The sequence below is a fragment of the Carlito syrichta genome, unplaced genomic scaffold (genome assembly GCF_000164805.1).
Source record: "Carlito syrichta isolate Samal-C Ts95f unplaced genomic scaffold, Tarsius_syrichta-2.0.1 Scaffold316384, whole genome shotgun sequence".
Classification (NCBI taxonomy): Eukaryota; Metazoa; Chordata; class Mammalia; order Primates; family Tarsiidae; genus Carlito; species Carlito syrichta.
Genome location: NW_007260480.1, coordinates 554,194 through 573,990, shown reverse-complemented (window position 1 = coordinate 573,990; position 19,797 = coordinate 554,194). Strand labels below are relative to the sequence as shown.

General features: G+C 48.8%; 1 protein-coding gene across 1 annotated transcript in view; it reads right to left on the bottom strand.

The window, feature by feature from the left end:
* DIO1 (iodothyronine deiodinase 1) overlaps window positions 1-19,042 on the bottom strand; it is a 22,102-nt gene extending 3,060 nt beyond the window's left edge. Inside the window, exon 1 of the mRNA XM_021707114.1 lies at window positions 18,706-19,042. Coding sequence (XP_021562789.1) covers window positions 18,706-19,042 — 337 coding nt within the window. The remainder of the gene's footprint in view (window positions 1-18,705) is intronic.
* Between the last annotated feature and the right edge of the window lie 755 nt (window positions 19,043-19,797).

The window sequence follows — 19,797 nt, the reverse complement described above, 5'->3', positions numbered from 1 at the left end:
CCACTGCACTCCAGTCTGGGTGACAGAGTGAGACTCCAACTCAAAAAAAAAAAAAGTTAGCCAAGTGTGGTAGCACGTGCCTGGAGGTCTGGCTACTTGGAAGCTGAGGCAGAAGGATCGCCGGAGCCCCGCAGGTTGATGCTGGGGTGGCTGTGGTTGTGAGTATGCCACTGCACTCCTGCCTGGGCAATGGAGTGAGACTTCAACTCAAAAAAAAAAAAAAAGAAAGAAATGAAACCTGGACTCAATCTCTGCCTCACGTCCCTCCTTCAGCATGTCCAGCTCCAGACCACAGAGTCTTTTCTCTTTGGGCATCTTCCATTCTCCTCCCCTGCCCCAGTTCAGGCCTGCCTTGGAGATTGGCAGCTTCTGGCACACCCCATTGGGGGATTTAGAATTGAAATCAGAGTTGTGTGCAGTGTGACCTTGAACAAGTCAGTTCCCCTCTCTGATCACTGTTTATCAAATGAAAACAACATTCTCCATCCCGCAGCTTAAAACTGATCCAGGACTGGTCCAGGTATCTGGGTTCAGAGGGCAGCCACAAGGATGCTGCTCCAGCCCAAATGCTGGAAACTTTCAGGTGCATTATTTCATTCCCCACGAGGTAGAAACCAACATTCCCATTTTGCAGAAGAGGAAACTGAAGCTCCAAGAGGTGAAAGAACTCACCTGGAGTCACATGGCAGGTAAGTGGCTGGGCAGTGGTTAGAATCCGGGTCTGCTTGATACAAAGCCCTCTCTTTGCCCTTGCCCTCCCTGGGCCCTTCCTGCTTTCTGCCCCCGGGTCATCACCTTGTAGAGGATCCTGCCCTCCTGGAGTACATAGAGCCGCTCAGGCAGCGCTGCATAGAGCTGACAGCTGTGGTTCTGCATTGTATCCACCACCACAGGGCACTGAGGGCTCCTGGCCAGCAGCAGGTGGGCCGCCCGCAGGCGGTCTTGGAGGCTCTGGTGAGTCCTGATGTCCACGTTGTTCCTAAAAGCCCAGCCATCTACAAGAGAAAAGCCAGGAACCAAGTCCCACAGATATGGCACACACTTCCTGCAGACCAAATATCCCCACCTTTTTTTTTTTTTGAGTGAAGTCTCACTCTGTCACCCAGGCTGGAGGGCAGTGGCACACTCACGGCCACCACAACCTCAACCTACTGGGTTCAGGCTATCCTTCTGCCTCAGCCTTTCAAGTAGCTAGAACTAGGAACTACAGGAGTGCTCTACCACCCTCGGCTAATTTTTTTATTTATTGTGGAGAAGTGGTCTTGCCATGTTGCCCAGGTTGGTCTCAAACCCCTGGGCTTAGGCAGTCCTCTCGCCTCAGCCTCCCAAAGTGCTGGGATTGTAGGCTTGAGCCACTGCGCCCGGCCCAAATACCCCCACTTTTAATGAGGGTTCTAAGAGGAGCCTTTGGCTATGATTTGGCACAGTTTTCCTGTTATGGTTGAATGTGTGAGGTCACTAGGGAGTTAGTCATTGATCCAGAACTGAAGCCCAGGGATCCTGACTGCCAGGCCTCTGCTCATCAACATGAAAAAGTCCAATAAACGGGCACTACTCAGTCTTCAATGTGCATACAAATTGCTTGGGGACCTTATTAAGGGAAGATTCTGAATCTGTCTTGCTTAGGGTGGCACTGAGCATCTAAGTAGCTTCCAAGGTGCCAAGGCTGCTGGTGCCTGGGCCATGCTCTTGTTTTTTTGAGTCAGAGTCTCACTCCATCGCCCAGGCTGGAGTGCAGTGGCATGCTCACGGCCACCCCAGCATCGACCTGTTGGGCTCTGGCGATCCTTCCACTTAGATCTTCCAAGTAGCCAGAACTACAGGCATGCACTACCATGCCCGGCTAATTTTTTGATTTATTGTAGAGACAAGGTCTCACCAAGTTGCTCGGGCTGGTCCCGAACCTGTGGACTCAGGCAATCCACTCGCCTCAGTCTCCCAAAGTGCTGGGATTACAGGCCAGGGCCATGCTTTGAGAGGCAAGGGTCTAGATCAGTGGCTCCCTAAGTGTGTGGTCCCCAAACAAGCAGCATCAGCATCACATGGAAGCATGTTAATCATGTGAATGTTCAGGCCCCACCATAGACTGACCTGGAATGGGGCCCAGCGATCTGTGTTTTAACAGCTTTCCAGATGATTCTAATTTACACCCAGTTTAAGAACCACTGTTCTAGAATGTAGACAGTTTCCCTCTCCTAGCTCTTCTTCACCACAGCTTTCTTTCAAAACTGCAACTCTGACCATGTCACTCTCCTGCTTATATCTTTGGGTGGCTTCTGGTCACCCTTGGGATAAATCCTAAGCTCCTAAGTGTGGTCCGCCAGTTCCTTACCTGGCTTCTGCTCATCTCTCCAGCTTACCTCTAGCTCTCTGCTCTAGCCAGATGGGTCAAATACTGGGCTTCCTTGACCAACCCACTGCACGCTGTCTTTTACTTCTGCCTTTTTCATCACAGTACCTGTCTCTACCTGCAGAGTGAGCAGAATGGGGCCTTCTCTTTCCTGGGTTTGGATACTACGACCTCTGCTACAGCAACTGATGTCACGTGAGCTCTACAGACAGCCTCAAGATAAGCCACTCAAGGTGAGCTCACAGCCAAGTACAAAGGCTAGCCTGGAAATGACCCTTTTCCCATCCTAAGTTGTCGTTCTACCTTCTAATTATACTACTTTTTTTTTTTTTTTTTTTTTTGAGTTAGAGTCTCACTCTGTTGTCCAGACTAGAGTGCATTGGCCGCTCCCGGCCACCATAGCCTCGACCTGCTGGGCTCCAGCGATCCTTCCACCTCAGCCTTCCAAGTAGTATACTACTTTCTTTTTTTTTTTTTTTTTTTTTTGAGTTGGAGTCTCACTCGGTTGCCCAGACTGGAGTGCAGTGGCCGCTCCCGGCCACCGCAGCCTCGACCTACTGGGCTCCGGCGATCCTTCCGCCTCAGCCTTCCGAGTAGCCGGAATTACAGGCATGCACTACCACGCTCGGCTGATTTTTTGATTTATTGTAAAGATGAGGTCTCGCTGCCCAGGCGGGTCTCGAACTCGCAGGCTCAGGCAATCCACTCACCTCAGCCTCCTAAAGGCACGGGATTACAGGCTGAGCCACCGAGCCTGGCTAGTATACTACTTTCTAAACGACCATCCTGCTTCTCCTGCAATGGGCCCACAAGTTGAAAAACAGCCATAAATTGCTGCTGGCTGTGCCCTTCTATGTGCCCCATTTCTAGGGAGCCTGGATCTCAGATAAGACTGTCATGGTTCCTTCAGAAGCCGTGTGACCTGTGCTTACAATAATAGTTGGCTCTGTGGGTGACATAAGGCACGTATCATTAGAGTTGGTACCACCTCCTGAGTGCCTCAGAGTCTTCTTGCTCGGTACCCTTTCACCAAGCAAAACCAGCTCACAAGAGAAAGTCACACCAAGATACAAATGTCTGGCCATATCTTAAACTCCTATTACTTGTCATCAAATGTGTTGATGCAGACCGGGTGCAGTGGCTTATGCCTATCATCTCAGCACTTTGGGAGGCCCAGGTGAGTGGATTGCCTGAGCCCGCGGGTTCGAGACCAGCCCAGGCAACTTGACGAGACCTCATCTCTACGATAAATCAAAAATTAGTCAGGCGTGGTAATGTGTGCTTGTAGTTCCAGCTACTTGGAAGGCTGAGGCGGAAGGATTGCCGGTGCCTAGCAGGTCAACACTGGGGTGGCCATGGGAGTGCCACTGCACTCCAGCCTGGGTGACAGAGTGATACTCTAACTCAAAAAAAAAAAAAAAAGTGTTGATGCAGGCTGGATGCAATCCCAGCACTTTGGGAGACTGAACCGGGAGGATCGCTTGAGGACAGGTGTTCAAGACCAGCCTGAGCAACATAGTGAGAGCCACAGAGTGAGATCTCCATCTCTACAAAAAAATAAAAAATTAAAAAATTAACTGGGCATGGTGGCATACACCTGTAGTCCCAGCTACTTGGGAGATTGAAGTGCAAGGATCACCTGACCACAGGAAGTTGAGGTTGTGGTGTCCTGTGATTATGCCACTGTACTCCAGCTTGAGTGACAGAGTGAGACTCTGTCTCTAAAAAGCAAATAAGCAAACAAAATGTGTTGATGACAGTAGCACCAATTTATATTGGTCCCATGTTTAGACAGCCTTGTTCACCTGTCTGCTCATTGGAGTTCCATGGCTCCACAGTGGCCTCCCATGGGAGGCCCAGCAGGTTTCTCATCTCCATTTTGCAGCTAAGAAAAAGGAGATCCATCGGGCTCAGTGGCTCAGCCTATAATCCCTCACTTTTGGGAGGCTGAGGTGAGTGGATTGCCCGAGCTGCGGGTTCAAGACCCGCTTGGCCAACTTGGCAAGCCCTCATCTCTACAATAAATCAAAAAATTAGCTGGGTGTGGTAGCACATGCCTGTAGTTCCAGCTACTTGGAAGGCTGAGGCGGAAGGATCGCCAGAGCCCAGCAGGTCAAGGCTGCAGTGGCCGGGAGCGGCCACTGCACTCCAGTCTGGGCGACAGAGTGAGACTCCAACTCAAAAAAAAAAGAAAAAGAAAAAGGAGATCCAGAGAGTTGCCTTCCCAACTTTAACTGTGGGTTCCTTGGAGTCAGGAACTGTGTCTTTAGTCTGGTCTCTATATCTTAGGCCCAGTACAGGGCTGCGTGCTCCTTAAATATTGTTGAATGGGTGATTCTGTGAGGCGTGGTCATCTCATTTTAGTGACTCAGAAGCACGCTTGGAGGGTACGTTGACCCAAGGTGACATGGCCCGGCAGCACGTGAAGGAGCCAGAACTTACATCCAGGTCTGAAATTCTAAAGTTTATGTTTTTCCCACCACACCTCATGCCTCCTTGTGTTTTACCTGGATAAGCCTGTGGTGTGTGGGAAAAAGGAAGCCAACAGGCTCCATAGACTCCAGACCTCCTAGGATTGGTGGACACTGGCTCTGTACATTGTACTTCTGAGATTCAGGCCACATCCACTTCTGTCTGACTGATAGAAACAAAGATTGAGGGGCAAGAGATGGGTAGGAGGAGGAACTGTCTGCACTAGGAGTGACAAATCATGGAGGAGAGAAACGGGTTTGGGTCAGGACAGGGACAGGAAACCTTTTCCGAGGGCTTGAGGTGGACGGCTCTAGGTTCTGGGAAGAGTTAAATTTGCCTAGCCTGATCCCAGGAAAGATGGGCTGGGAAACAGGTATCAGGACTAGGAAACAGTTTCTGTGGTGATCCAACCCCTCTAGTAGTAGTTTGTAATCTGTCCTTGTAGAGATTAAAGCTGGATGCTCCAGGACCTTGCTACTCAAAGTGTGGCCCCTACACCTGCAGTCTTCCCTCACCTATGCCCTGCCTAGCCCTCCTGAGCCATAATCTGAATTTTAATAAGATACCCAGGGGATTGGATTGCACGTTAAAGTTTAGGAAGTGCTGCCCCAGGACAGTTGAATCAGCTTTGGCTGAAATTAAGCTGTCAGCTGTGAAGACATCAAGGCATCGTCTCTTCTCAGCCTTGGAGACAACAGACACCTGTGTCAATGCCAAGGTCTTTTTCTTTAACTGATGGCTGCTGTCTCACAAAGGGGTATTTGACAAAGACATGCATTGTGCTTGTGTTTGCTCTCCTAATCCTAGGCTGATTTTTAAAGTCTTATTATGGAAATTTTCATATATACACTATGGTTTGGACACAGTTGGTTTGTCCCCAACAAAACTCATGTTGAGATTTGATCCTCAGTGTTGGAAGGGTAGCTGGTGGGAGGAGCTTGGGTAACGGAGGTGGATCCCTCAGGAATGGCTTGGTGCTGTTCTCACGGTAGTACGTTCTGGCTCTTGCAAGACTGGATTTGTGCTTGTAGGAATGGAGTAGTTTCCACAAGCGTGGGTTCTTATAGAGCGGGGACCCCTTCAGGTTTCCCCCTCTTCTTTGCATGTGTGTACTTTCCCTTTGATCTGCTCCACCATGTTGTGACGAAGCACAGAAGCCCTCGCCAGAAACCAGGACTGTGCCCTCGAATTTCTTAGCCTGCAGAACCGTGAGCTAAATAAACCTCTTTTCTTTATAAATTACCAGTTTCAAGTATGCTTTTATAGCAACACCAAATGGACTAAGACAATGCATAAAAGTAGAGAGAACAGTATAATGAACCTCCATGTTTTGATTATCCTGTCCTAATATTTTTAATTGCCCCAAAGTCTTAATGATGACAAAAATTGCCAGTTAAATGAGCACAGTTTTACGTTGAAAGCAGTTCTCAACCCTTTGGGTGTATATAAATCAAGATGTAGTGGGCCTGGGGCGGAGCCCTGGAATATGCATTTTCACCAACCAGCCCTGGTGGTCTGACAGTAGGGTTCTCGAGAACCCCCCTGGAAAAAGCACTGCTGGGCCAACTTGGCTGAAAATGAATCGGGAGTAATATCTGTGCTCATACACATGGACAAACCAGCAAGACTGATACTGGCCTAAACACTCACTCATCCACCCAACGCTTACTGAGCTCTGTGTGACATGGACTCTGCCAGGTGCTGGGTGACAGTGACAAGTCAGACAGCATCTCTCCCATCCTGTGGGGATGTGGGTGAGTAAATGACACTCGTTACTCTTGACCACACAATCCTTTTTGCTTTCTTCAGTCTCTGGGTTTGAAACTTGGATCAAACTCATGGGTTCAAGTCCCATGAAGGTCAGGGCTGTCTAACCATTTTATAAAGCGTAAGGGGCTTAGACCAAAGTGTAGAAGTTTCAGGGAGGGACTTGTCCACTGTAAGGAAGGACGGTCTCAGAAATGGAGCAGTCCAACAATGGAACAAGGTTTTCTGTGAAACAATGAAGGTGGCTGGCCAGTGGATAGAGCTGTGGAAAAGATTTTCACCCCAGGTAGAAGCTGACCTGGAAGAATGGTTCTCTAAGTGTGGTCCCCAGACTGGCAGCATCAGCATCAACTGGAACTTGTGAGAAAAGCCACTTCTCAGGCCCTGTCCCAGATCCACTCAGCTCTGGGGTGGGTTCAGCAGTCTGTTTTGACAAGTCCTCCTGGGGCTTCTCATGCTTCCTGAAGTCTGGGAACTGCTGACCGAGATGAACCATACTGTCCCTTGGAGTCTTGGGACGTATCTTACAAATAGCTTTACTGCAGTCATTTCACCTGAGACATTTCGGGTCTAGATTCCTTGTAAATGTGCTTGAATCAGTTCCTCTCCCTTGATTTCCCAATTTACTCATCTAAAACGTTAGCATTCTCTCCTAGCCAGACCCTGTCACTCAGGCTTTCTACTATCTATGTGGCAGAGGATCAGTGTGAATAGCAACTCCTTCCCTCCCTACTCCTCTTCCTCCCTCCACCTCCCCACCCTTGAGATGGAACTTGAGGAAGGAGAGAGAGAAAAGAGAGGGAGGGAAGGGGTCAAGGCAGAGAATCTTTCTGTACCTGATGCATGTGCTTCTTCAATGTAAATGATGAGGAAATCTGCTATGGAACTAAAGTCTTCGATAAGTCTCGTGAATTGGTCAAATTTGAACATAAATGAAGGTCAGGTGCAGCTTCCAAAATTCAGCACCAGTGGCCTGCTGCCTAAAACAGAAATGGAACCATCACAGACCGAGAACCTGCACACAGCTTTCTTTCGTGAGTGCCATTTGCACTCCTGTGTTCACTCTGTTCCTTCTGTTGCCACTCCAGGATGGATCCCGAGCATGTGGGGTCTGAAGCCTGGACAGCATGACTTAACAGGGCTGGAGCTGGTTTACGCCTCTTCACAAGGAGAGGATTTTGTTAGGTGGTCTCAGTAGACCACAGGCAGTCACTGCAGGGGTGTTGAAATATGATCAGAGGGATTCCTTCTGTGAAGTTTGTAAGGCAGGCACGCATCCATTCTCTCTTTTAATGTGATTAGTAAGACTGCAAGGTGAGTAATTCTCCTCCATTTTATAGACAAAGAAACTGAGGTTTATACACTTGCTCCAGGTCACACAGCAGGCCACAGAGCAGTGGTGGAGTTAAAAATGAATACTTTGGGCCAGGTGCGGTGACACCTGTAATCCCAACACTTTGGGAGATCAAGGCAGGAGGTTCACTTGAGGCCAGGAGTTCGAGATCAGCCTGGGCAACATAGCAAGACCTCCTCTCTGCAAAACATTAAAAAATTAGCCAAGCATGTTGGCACATGCCTGTAGTCCCCGCTACTTGGGAGGCTGATGTAGAAGGATCGTCCGAACCCAGGAGATTGAGGCTGCGGTGAGCTGTGATTGTGCCACTGCACTCCAGCCTGGGCAACAGAGTGAGACTCTAACTCAAAACAAAACAAACAAACAAACAAAAAAACCTTTGGATTCTGGATTCTCCATTCAGTGCTCTTTCTTTTCATAACACCTCAGTTTCCTCATTCACAAGGGGGCATAATAATAATACTTACTTTATAGGATTGTTATAGAATTGCTATGAGAATTAAATAACTGTAGTAAGTTATTTAATTCTCTATAGTATTATAGCTATAGTAGGTGCTCAACAGATGTAAGCTGTTGCTATTAGCTTTTGCCACCTTCCTGAGCCACTAAGTAGGGAGGCAGTGAAGGCCATTCCATGAGGGAGTAGAGGCCAGGAGCAGGACCGGCTACATCATTTACTGGCCTGCTGCAAATGAAAAGGCAAGGTTCCTTGTTCAAAAAGTATGGGGAAGTGCCACTAATTGTATTAAAATACAAAGCTGGCTGGGCTCAGTGGCTCAGCCTGTCATCCCAGCACTTTGGGAGGCTGAGGTGAGTGGATTGCCTGAGCCCGAGGGTTCGAGACCAGCCCAGGCAACTTGGCAAGACCTCAACTCCACAATAAATAAAAAATTAGCCGGGTGTGGTAGCGTGCACCTGTAGTTCCAGCTACTTGGACGGTTGAGGCAGAAGGATCGCCGGAGCCCAAGCAGGTAGAGGCTGTGGTGGCCATGAGCGTGCCACTGCACTCCAGCTTGGGCAACAGAGACTCTGACTCAAAAAAAAAATACACAGCTTTTTCTTATCTTCTGCAGTCTCTCTCTCGACCTGGCATGGTATTCTTTGGTTGCTATTTAACATCATACTCCCCGGGCAAAGGGCTATTCACAGGGCAAGAGCAGACCCTCACGGTCATGCAGCAGCCCTGAGACTCAGTGTGCATGTGCTTCCCTCTCTCTCCAGCCACCAGACCAACGTACCATCCCCAGCCGGGAGCACAGAAGTAGAGTCAGACATTTCTCCTTCCCTCCACTCCAGCCCACTAAACATTGCAACCTCCTTTCAGGGACATGCTAGGTAGCTTGATAGGGGAGGGGCTGGGCAAGAGGCATCTCCCACCTGGTCATTCCCAGTCACTTGCCAAATTGCACCATGGCGCTGCCAGCCTGGAATGGATCAGCCACCTCCATGCCCTGCCATGAGACACAAAGGCGCTGACACCTGACCCCCCCACCTGCCCTCTCTGGGGCCAGAACATGGCAGCAGACCCTGGGTGGGAGAAGGAAGAAGGGGCATCTGGGGAGAAGAGGGCGGGCCTTAGAGAACTTGTCCCAGCGGGGCAGGGAGGTCGTGGTAGGAAGGAGCTGGTGTGAGGCTCCAAGTCCTCGGGGCATGCCCACTGTCCCATAGGGCTTCACTTACAAAATGCAGAATCGCAGATAACATTCTTAAGAATTTCAAGACAGCTGCTGCAGAACATGAAACCCCAAGAAACGGCCCTTCTGCGGGATCCTTTGTGAATCGCTGGTCCCATGCCCATGAAACCAGTCCCGGGTGGGAGCTTTCTGTAAGTTCCCCAGCCTAGATGGGGGCAACTCTGGGGAACTGCCAGCACCCTGTGACTTCTTATGGTCAGAGCTAACATTGTTGAGCCCTTGCGTACATCTATGGGAGCTGGTGGGTCCTGCACTTGGACGTGGCTTGTCGAAGTGTGCACATCACACCCCTCACCATTGCCCCTGAGGGCAGAGCCTGTTTCTTGTTCATTCCCATATCCCCAGCATTGAGTACACTCTCAATCTATCTACAGGCATTTATTCAGCACTTATAATGTGCAAGGTTCCCTGCCACACACTGGAGATTCAGCAGAAGACAAGACCAGCCACTCTGACTGCGTGGAGTTTGAGGTCTGTTGAATGGAGAGACGGGCAATAAACAAGTAAATGCAGATGTGACATAATTTCAAGTTGTGAGACTGCAAAGGAGTGACCTACTTTAGACAGGTAGAGCAGGGAGGGCCTCGGAGGAGCTGAACCTGAGAAATGAAGGATCAGAAAGAACCAGCCATGGGCAGAAAGAGGAGGGCATTCCAGCCAAAGGACTTGATGCACAAAGTCACCAAGGAGGGACAGAACTTGGTGTGTTCAAGACCCTGCAAGACCAGTAGCAGCAGCCAGACAGAGGAGGCAACGAGAGAGATGGCTAAAGAGTTAAGTCTGGGCCACAGCAGCTAGGCTCCCACAACCCTTGGTAGAGAATGTGGATTTTATTCTAGGCACGATGGGATGTCATGGAGACATAAAGCAAGGAGCAAAGGTGGTGGATATTGTTGCAACTCTTTGTCTTAGACATGGGGTCTCACTTTTGATAGGACTTACAGAGCGGTGGTGGGGGGCAGGGGGGACCCATTGTTGAAATGACTCATTGTGCTAACCTCGCATTGCTTAAGTGATGTCTTGTTTTTGCTCCTCGCTCCTGCTTTCTCAAGGTCACATCTCAAGGCTACCTAACCACCACTACCTGCTTTCTCAGGACTACATGACCGCCAAACTCCAGCTATAGGGTATGGAGGGACCCGCCAAAAGAACAAGGGGCCTTGCTCTTCTCTAGGACCAGTCTCCCTCTTGTTTCCCTTTAATACATTTCCTTTTCTTTGCCTGACTGCCTTTCTCATTCTCTTTTTCTCCGCATTTGCCTTACAACTTTGTTGCCTAGGCTGGAGTGCAGTGGCAATTCACAGGTGCGATCATGGCACACAATAGCCTCAAACTCCTGGGCTCAAGCGATTCTCCTGCTTTAGCCTCCGGGGTAGCTGGAAAGACAGGCAGGACTGTGCCTGGCTTGTTTGTTGTAGCTTTGTTGGCCTAGTTCTTAACCCTCCTAGCTGCTTGAAATTCCCTATTTTGTATTCCATTGATGGGAGAGTATGTCCAGCCTTGTTCTATGGAAAGCACCAGGTTCACTCTCTGCCCCTAGCAGCCAAGACACAGGCAGTGACCCCAGCTGAGCTAATTACACCTCACCTACACATAGATCTTTAATTGTGGGATCACTGAGATGGTAGAATTTTTCCACAGCCCAGTGGAGGTGCCCTGTCAGTCATAGTGATGAATTCCTATGGCAACCACAATGGCAGCAGGATCCAGGCCTGGCTGTTAATGCTAAAAGACAGTCCGTAATTCCAGCACTTTGGGGGGTGAGGTGAGAGGATTGCCTGAGTCTGGGGGTTCGAGACCAGCCTGGGCAACTTGGTGAGACCCTGTCTCTACAATAAATCAAAAAATTAGCCAGGCATGGTGGTGCATGCAGTAGTTCCAGCTACTTGGAAGGCTGAGGTGGAAGGATCGCCCACTGCACTCCAGCCTGGGTGATGGAGTGAGACTCCAACTCAAAAAAAAAAAAAACAACAGTCTGGGCCCAGGGTTCCAGCTGGTATTGATTCTGGGAAGCGTCCAGTGTCTTTCCAATACATTCCTTTATGTACATATGTGTGTATGACCAAGAAAACCAGAGAGGGTTTCTGTTGCTTACAAGCCAGAACCCTGGCTGCTACAGTAGGGTTATGTAATGGCCAGACTTACACTTGGAGGTCGCTTCAGCTGCTCCATGGAGAAATGACTGGGAGTGAGAATGGTAGCGGGGGAGAAGCAAGGGTCCTGGAAAAGTCTGCATGAGAGGTAATGGGAGCCTGAGCCAGTGTGCGTGCCATGGAGAAGGGGAAAAGATGGAATCAACAGAGCTTGCTGACAGACAGGGAGCAGGGGCATCTTGACTTGCTTGTGGTCTGTTTGGTCAGGTATACCCCTCCTTGTTCTGCAAAGGATTTGAGGCAGCTTATACATATAATAAAATATCAAGTGGAAATTTAAAAAAAATCACCTGGGCTCAGTGGCTCAGCCCGTAATCCTAGCGCTTTGGGAGGCTGAGGTGAGTAGATTGCCTGAGTCCGCGGGTTCGAGACCCACCTGGGAAACTTGATGAGACCTCATCTCTACAATAAATCAAAAATTATCCAGACGTAGTAGTGCGCACCTGTAGTTCCAGCTATTTGGGAGGCTGAGGCTGAAGGATCGCCAGAGCCCAGCAGGTTGAGGCTGCAGTTGCCGAGAGTGGCCAGTGCACTCCAGTCTGGGTGACAGAGTGAGACTCCAACTCTAAATAAATAAATAAATAAATGCACCTGTAGTAGTTCCAGCTACTTGGAAGGCTGAGGCAGAAGGATCACCAGAGGCCAACAGGTCAACCTTGGGGTGGTCGTGAATATGCCACTGTACTCCAGCCTGGGTGACAGAGTTAGACTCCAACTCAAAAAAAAAAAAAAAAAAAAAAAATCATGCCCCTCTGGGAGACATGGAACAGGAGGGAAAAATGGAACACAAACCGGCCATAAATTCCCATGCAGTTGTTATAATTGAATTGTATTTTGATTCTGAGTTGCCTGATGGCCAAGTCAAAGAAGAAATACAACTGGTTATATATTCCTCATTTTTCAGTATATGAGGGAAAGCCAGCGTTTCTCTGGACATAGAAAGCTCCCCTTGTCCTTGGCTTCCAGAGTTTTTTGTGAGAGGCCTGAGGAGGTATTGATTGGGTCTCAGTCCCAGTGGCTTGCACTATGATTCCTCACCCATGTGACGGGGAGGCCAGGACTCAGGAGGGAGGCTCAGAGGTCAGGTGTGGCCACATGGCCAGTCATTGACCTCCAGTGACTCAAGGGAGTCACCCCCTAGATAACCCAGATGATTTAGGGTCATGACCAGCTCAAAATATCAGCTGTCTGAAATTCTGCTTTTAATTGGGGGGGGAATCTCAACACCCACTGATTCAGACCCTGGAAGAAACAGAGTCATCTGTTTAATTATTTATAATGTGGTCGGGTACAGTGATCTGTATTGAGGGGCAAAGTTTAAACTGAGTTCCCTGCTTTCCTAGTAGCAGAGAGAAGGATGGGTGCATGGGGCTGGCACCCTGCCCATGTCCACAGGCCGCGGTGCAGAGAACACCATTTCAAGAATCAGGTGAAGACCATCAAGTCCAACTCCTTTGTATAGATGGGAAAACAACTCTGCAGCAGAGGTGGACTTGAACCACCCCTCATGTCTCCCAGGCCAGTGAATTACCCCCACACCAGGATCTCTCAGCAGAGAAATCGCATTTGTAGTCACTAAAAATGCTTTCTAAGTATACTTGGAGAGATACAAGAAGACGTTAAACAGGGGCTGACATAAAATCCGTTTCAGATTAACTCTCATGTTACCCAGAAAATAAATAATCTAAAATTTGCCTTCTGCCGCAGCATGCCTGTTAGTCCATGTTTTGCTCTGTGTATGTGTGTCCAATGTGGAAAAAGATAAAACCCAAAGAAGTCAACAACAATTGGGTTAATTATATTAAGAAAAAAAGGTCTTAGAAAAAAACTTACAAATGCCACAAAAAATTTACTAACCATCTTACAAGAAACAACTAACTGTTGTTAAACAATTCCAACAAAACAGATGACTGCCGGACGTGGTGGCTCAAGCCTGTAATCCCAGCACTTTGGAAGGCTGAGGCGAGAGAATTGCCTGAGACCAGAGGTTTGAGACCAGCCTGGCCAACTTGGCGAGACTTCGTCTCTACAATAAATCAAAAAATTAGCTGGGCATGGTGGCTTGTGCCTGTAGTTCCACCTACTTGGAAGCTGAGGTGAAGGATCACCTGAGCCCAGCAGGTCAAGGCTGCAGTGGCTGTGAGCATGCCACTGCACTCCAGCCTGGGTGGTAGAGTGAGACTCCAACTAAAAAGAGTATATTAAAAAAAAAACAAAAACCAGATAACCACAATCAATCGTCCTAAACTTTTCTGACATGTCCAGCTTACAAACTCCCCACACACAGCCCTATAAAAATGTCCCTAAAACTGCTGCCTCTTTTTCTTTAAAGTAGGATTTTTTAAAAAGCTGGCACAGTGGGAAGGGACCCAAAGGGGTTGCCCAAACCCCCGCCTCTTTACAGACAACAGACAGCCATCCTCTACTACTGCCCTGCCCACTACTCTTAGAACATACCTTCATATCTTCCCTTGAATAAATCTACCTTTCTTAATTCACAACTGTCTTCATCAATTCTTTCACCACTCACACTTCTGACCTCAACCAGTCATACACACGACATCCAAGAGTGTGCATATATATATATTGTGTGTGCGTGTACATGGACAAGCAGAGGATGGGAGGTGGCTGAGACTTTCTCTGGGCTCCTGTTACCTTTTCCAGTAACAGAAAGTGCACTAGCTGAGAGTCAAAAGGCACAAGTTCTCATTCTGGATCTTCTAGAAACTCACTGTATGTCTTTAAGCAAGCCATTTACTTTTGTGGGCCTTTGCATCTGAAAAATGAAGCAGTTGCTTTAAGTTATCTGTGAAGATTCTTCTACATCTCCCAGTCTGTGGCTCTAAAATGAGTTCAGATGATAACCAAAGCATCCAACAGAACTTTTTAGTGGCCTGGTGGGTTTCTGAAGCAGTTATAGCACATCATTCTAATAAGCAGGACTGATCATGTTAACTCCCTGCTTGCTTGCAAACTTTTCCAGAACTCACCCATGCCCTTAGGGTGGCCAGCCTGCAGGTAAGGCCCCCCAAGTTCTGGTTTCTGACGATGTCTTCAGCTCCATCTTTCTCCCTTTCCTGCCTCTTCACCCCACTTCTGCCAAACTGAACCATGCTCCTCCACGTCCCAGACCTCTGCTGCTCCTCCCTTCTGTCCTGCCCTGCTCCCCCAATCCCTCTTCCTCACCTGCCCCAAGATAATCAGCTCACCATCTTCTCCTCCAGGACGCCCTCCCTTGGCTACCCCTTGTCCTGCCCTTGACAGGGTGCCTTCCCCCTGAACCCTCTGCTTCCCTCTCACTATGCCATCTCTCGCTCTGGGCTATGAGGCCTTTCAGGACAGCGGCCAATGGTGTTTACTTCTGCACTGGCAGTACCTGTGATTTCAGGGGACTGTTGGTTAATGTCCCGAAGTCAACTGTTTTGTAAGTAGCGTTTTCTTTTGCCTCAGTCACCTCCTCTCACCGTCCCTCAGTCTCAACTGCAGCAGCTGGGAACAGAGATAAATCAAAGCCTTTAAAATATAAACTGACTTGCTGTAAATGGACAGTTCCATGATGCAAGAAAATTCTGTGAATCAGTCCTGAGGCAAGTTGGCTTTTGGGGAACTGATCTGCAGATGATTGACAGCAGATTGGCCCAGTTCTGTCTCTGCACTTGGCACATGGACATGTGATAAGGTCTGTGTAATGGGGAGACAGACAATCAACAAGTAAATGCATAAGTGAACTAAGTTCAAGCTGTGATAAGTATTACAAAAGAGACCATAAAGGAGTGACCTACTTAGACAGGTGGGGCAGGGAAGGCCTCGGAGGAGCTGCTACTGAACCTGAGAAATGGAGAATCAGAAAGAACCAGCCGTGGGCAAAGACAGAAAGCTCTACTTACAAAACAGAGTTAACTTTCAGCACACTGACCTAGAGTCCCTCAAAATCCTGAACCAAGAGGTCTTCTCATTACTCTCATTACCAGTAGTCACTTAGTGAATGTTTGTTGAATAAATTGAGGTTGTTTGTGCCCTGTGATTTAAAATTATGAGCCAGGCTCGGTGGCTCAGCCTGTAATCCCGTGCCTTTGGGAGGCTGAGGTGAGTGGATTGCCTGAGCCCGTGGGTTTGAGACCTGCCTGGGCAAACTTGGCGAGACCTCATCTCTACAATAAATCAAAAAATCAGCCAGGCGTGGTAGCGCATGCCTGTAATTCCAGCTACTCAGAAGGCTGAGGCGGCAGGATCGCCGGAGCCCAGCAAGTCGAGGCTGCGGTGGCCGGGAGCGGCCACTGCACTCCAGTCTGGGCAACAGAGTGAGACTCCAACTCAAAAAATAATAATAAAAAAATAAAATAAAATAAAATTCTGAATGTACAAAAAGAAAGAAAGGCTTGCCTTTCCCTCTGCTTGAAACACTCTTCCCTCTTCCCAAGCTCCAAAAATCTTACTCACTCTTCAAGGCCTAGTTCCAAGGCTGCCTCCTCCAGGAAATCTTCCAGTTCCTGCAGGCAGAAGTCATACTTTTTGTACCCTTCCCATCTCACAGGATTGTAAGGATGTGTATATTACATTCATCTGTTCTGTGGAACAATAAGCCCCTTAAAACAAGGAGCAGACTTGTACCCGAATCCCTGATATCTAGCTGAGGGCCTGGCACATAAAAGGTATTCATGAATGTTTATTAAGGTGCTTTGAAAAAACAAGAGGGACCCAGCACAGTAGCTCATGCCTGTGAACCCCAGTGCTTTGGGAGACTGAGGTGGGAGGATCACTTGAGGCCAGGAGTTTGCAACCAGCCTGGCCAACATAGCAAGACCCAACCTCTACAAAACAATTTTTAAAACAATTAGCACACCTATAGTCTCAACTACTCAGGAGGCTGAGATAGAAGGATCATGTGAGCCTGGGAATTTGAGGTTATAGTGAGCTATGATCACATCACTGCCCTCCATGCTGGGTGACAGAGAAAGACCCTGTGTCTCAAAATAAAAATAAAAAAAAAAGAAAAAGAAATGTGGCCAGATACAGTGGTTCACACCTGTAATCCCAGCACTTTGGGAGGCCAAGGCAGGAAGGTTGCTTGAGCCTGGGATTTCAAGACCAGCCTGGGCAACATAGCAAGACCTCATCTCTCCATTAAAAGAATACAAAATTTAGCCAGACATGGTAGCATGCGCCTGTAGTTCCAGTTACTCAGGAGGCTGAGACAGAAGAATCACCTGAGCCCAGGAGGTAGAAACTGTAGTGAGCCATGACCGTGCCACTGCACTCCAGTCTGGATGACAGAGTGAAGGACCCCAACTCAAAAAGAAAGAAAAAGAAAAAGATGAACAAGAGGAAGAAGGCCTGATTCTGAGTCTGACTTGGTCCCTCACTGTACCTCTTACCTTGGCCTCTTCCCTCCGTTTCCTTTTTAAAACAAGAGGATTGCACTAGGCCGACATTTCCCAAGGTGTGTTCCTTGGAACCAAACAATGATGATAGGTGGAGAGTGGGGGGAAGCAGTATTAGGAAAATTAGTCCCTGCTGGGCTAAACAAAGTTTTTTCAAGTTTTGCGTGTTTGCTTTTAAGCTTCAGGGCTTCTCAGAGCCTTTTATACACTCATGTGCAAAGGATCTCATGTGCAGAGTTTCCCAAACTACTTTGACTGGGGAGCTCTACATAGTAAAGCATATCTGTGGGACTTGGGTTCCAAAGAACATATTTTGAAAAACATTGGCTAAACCAATTGCTTTGAGGGCCTTCCCTACTAGCTGCTTCTAGGCCCCGGGCTAAGCGCGCTGAGGGATTTAGAAAGCAGGCACAGGCCCTCTCCTCAGGCTCCCTGTCAGGAAGGGAAATAGGCAGCCAGGTGATGGCTCGAAAGAAGCAGTGTCCAAGGAGACAGGCAGACAGAGCCAAGAGTCACAGGGAGAGAGACCATGCTTAACTGTAGGGATCTGAGATGGCTTCCTGGAGGAGGAAGCATGAGAGCTGGGCCATGACGAATGAGGGGCATTTGAACACTGGCGTTCCACACCAACCAACCGTATCAGCAGAGGCAAAGAGGAGGGAAAGCACAAGGGCTGTGCAAGGCCCACAGATGGTCTGGAGGAAACACGTGCAGGGGGAACTTGAAGGTTCCATTGGGAAGGATAAGTCTGGGCTTCATCCCAAATGCAAAAGGCAGCTGCAGAAGGTTGTTAAGCTGGGATGTGCTCAGCAAGGAATCCTCTGGCAGTAATCACAAGCTGGGCGCAAGAGCGGAAAGGAGGGGGAGAAGGAATCCTAGTGGGAAGAGAAGCTATGAGGACAAGAAAGATAAAACGGATTAGAGAGGTCCTTAGGAACTCTAACAGACGGAACTGGTTTGTCTGGATGTTGGGGGAGAGCTCTTTAACTGGTATCTACTGAGCAACTACCCTGTGCCAGCATCAGTCATGGCTTAGGGTCTCCACCTGCATGGAGTTTGCAGGCTAGTGGGGGCACAGACATTAATTAATCAAATACCCACACGTGATTACAAACCACGACAAGCATAACAAAGTTTAGGATGTTAACCAAGCAAATAAGAGGGCGTAACCTAGTCTGGGGGAGTTGGGCTGGCTTCTCACAAGAAGTGTCACCGAACAGAAGTCTGAAGACCAAGCACGGATCAACCAGGCAGAAAGTGGGCAAAGAGCATCCCAGGCAGATCAGGTTGCACGGGACGAGCAGTGTTCTGGGGCTGGGAGGTCAGGGAGGACCCTCTGTGGATTGAGTGCCTGGGAAGGGGGGATGCCACTCAGAGAAACAGAAGCCATGAGAATTCCTGATTTCGGGAAGTAGGAAGAGAACAAGAAGGCCCAGAAGGAGCAGCTAGAGTCATAGAGGAATTCAGGACGTTCCAGCCCACCTCTCCACGCCCTTCCACCGCCACACCTTCAAGCGTGTAGCAGCCTCCTGACCTTGCATGAAGTCCCAGATGTTGCACCTCTGTCCTGAGAGGCGGACCACTGGGCAGTCTGGGGCCAGACCCCCTGGCTCAGTTGTGTCCTCTAGTCGCTGCCAGCGGACCTTCAGGACAAACCAGAAATATTGGGTGCTGAAGAAGGTCGGGATCCAGTTGTCATGGGTGAACTGGGGATTCCTGGCCATCCCCGTCTTCTGGCCCATGGCCAAGATGTTCTGCTTGACTCTCTCTGGAAACAGTGTCAGTAGCACTTTGCCCATGGCCACATGCACAGCTACCTGCAGGAGGACCCAAAGCCTCTTTAGCCACAGCCCTGGCCGGGGCAGCCCCATCTCGGCACAGCCAGAACTGACTCTGAGGCCGACGTGCAGAGAGGCTGCAGCCAGGCAACACCTGGGCGGAGCTGAGCAAAGGTGCAACCAACCCCAAGCAAGAGGAAGGTGCCAGGACAGAAGGTGTTTGTCTTTTTGTCAATAAAATGGAAAGTTCCAATCCAGGTACACAAAGGTCTGTTCCAATCATTATCATTTCAGATTCTTTGCCTTAGCTTTGGAGAGATTCCTGGATTAGGAGAGTCTTGATCTTAAATTCTCCCTCTAACTTTTAAAACAAATATTTAAAAAGATTACACTTAAAGAGACCCTGTTAAAGGATCTATTACAAGCGAATAGGTTTCAATGCTAATTATTCTTTTAACAATATAAGTTGTTCTTTTTTTTTTGTGAGTTGGAGTCTTACTCTGTCACCCAGATTGGAGTGCAGTGGCCGCTCCCGGCCACCGCAGCCTCGACCAGCTGGCTCCGGCGATCCTTCCGCTTCAGCCTTCCAAGTAGCCGGAATTATAGGCGTGCGCTACCACGCCTGGCTGATTTTTTGATTTATTGTAGAAATGAGGTCTTGCTGCCCAGGCAGTTCTCGAACCCACGGGCTTAGGCAATTCACTCACCTCAGCCTCCCAACGGCACAGGATTACAGGCTGAGCCACCGAGCCCAGCTTAAGTTGTTCTTTAACGAGAGCTGCTTTCCCACTCACAGATTCTGGGGTTGATCGTTTCTCTAGTCAGAGGGCTCCACAGAGGATATGGAT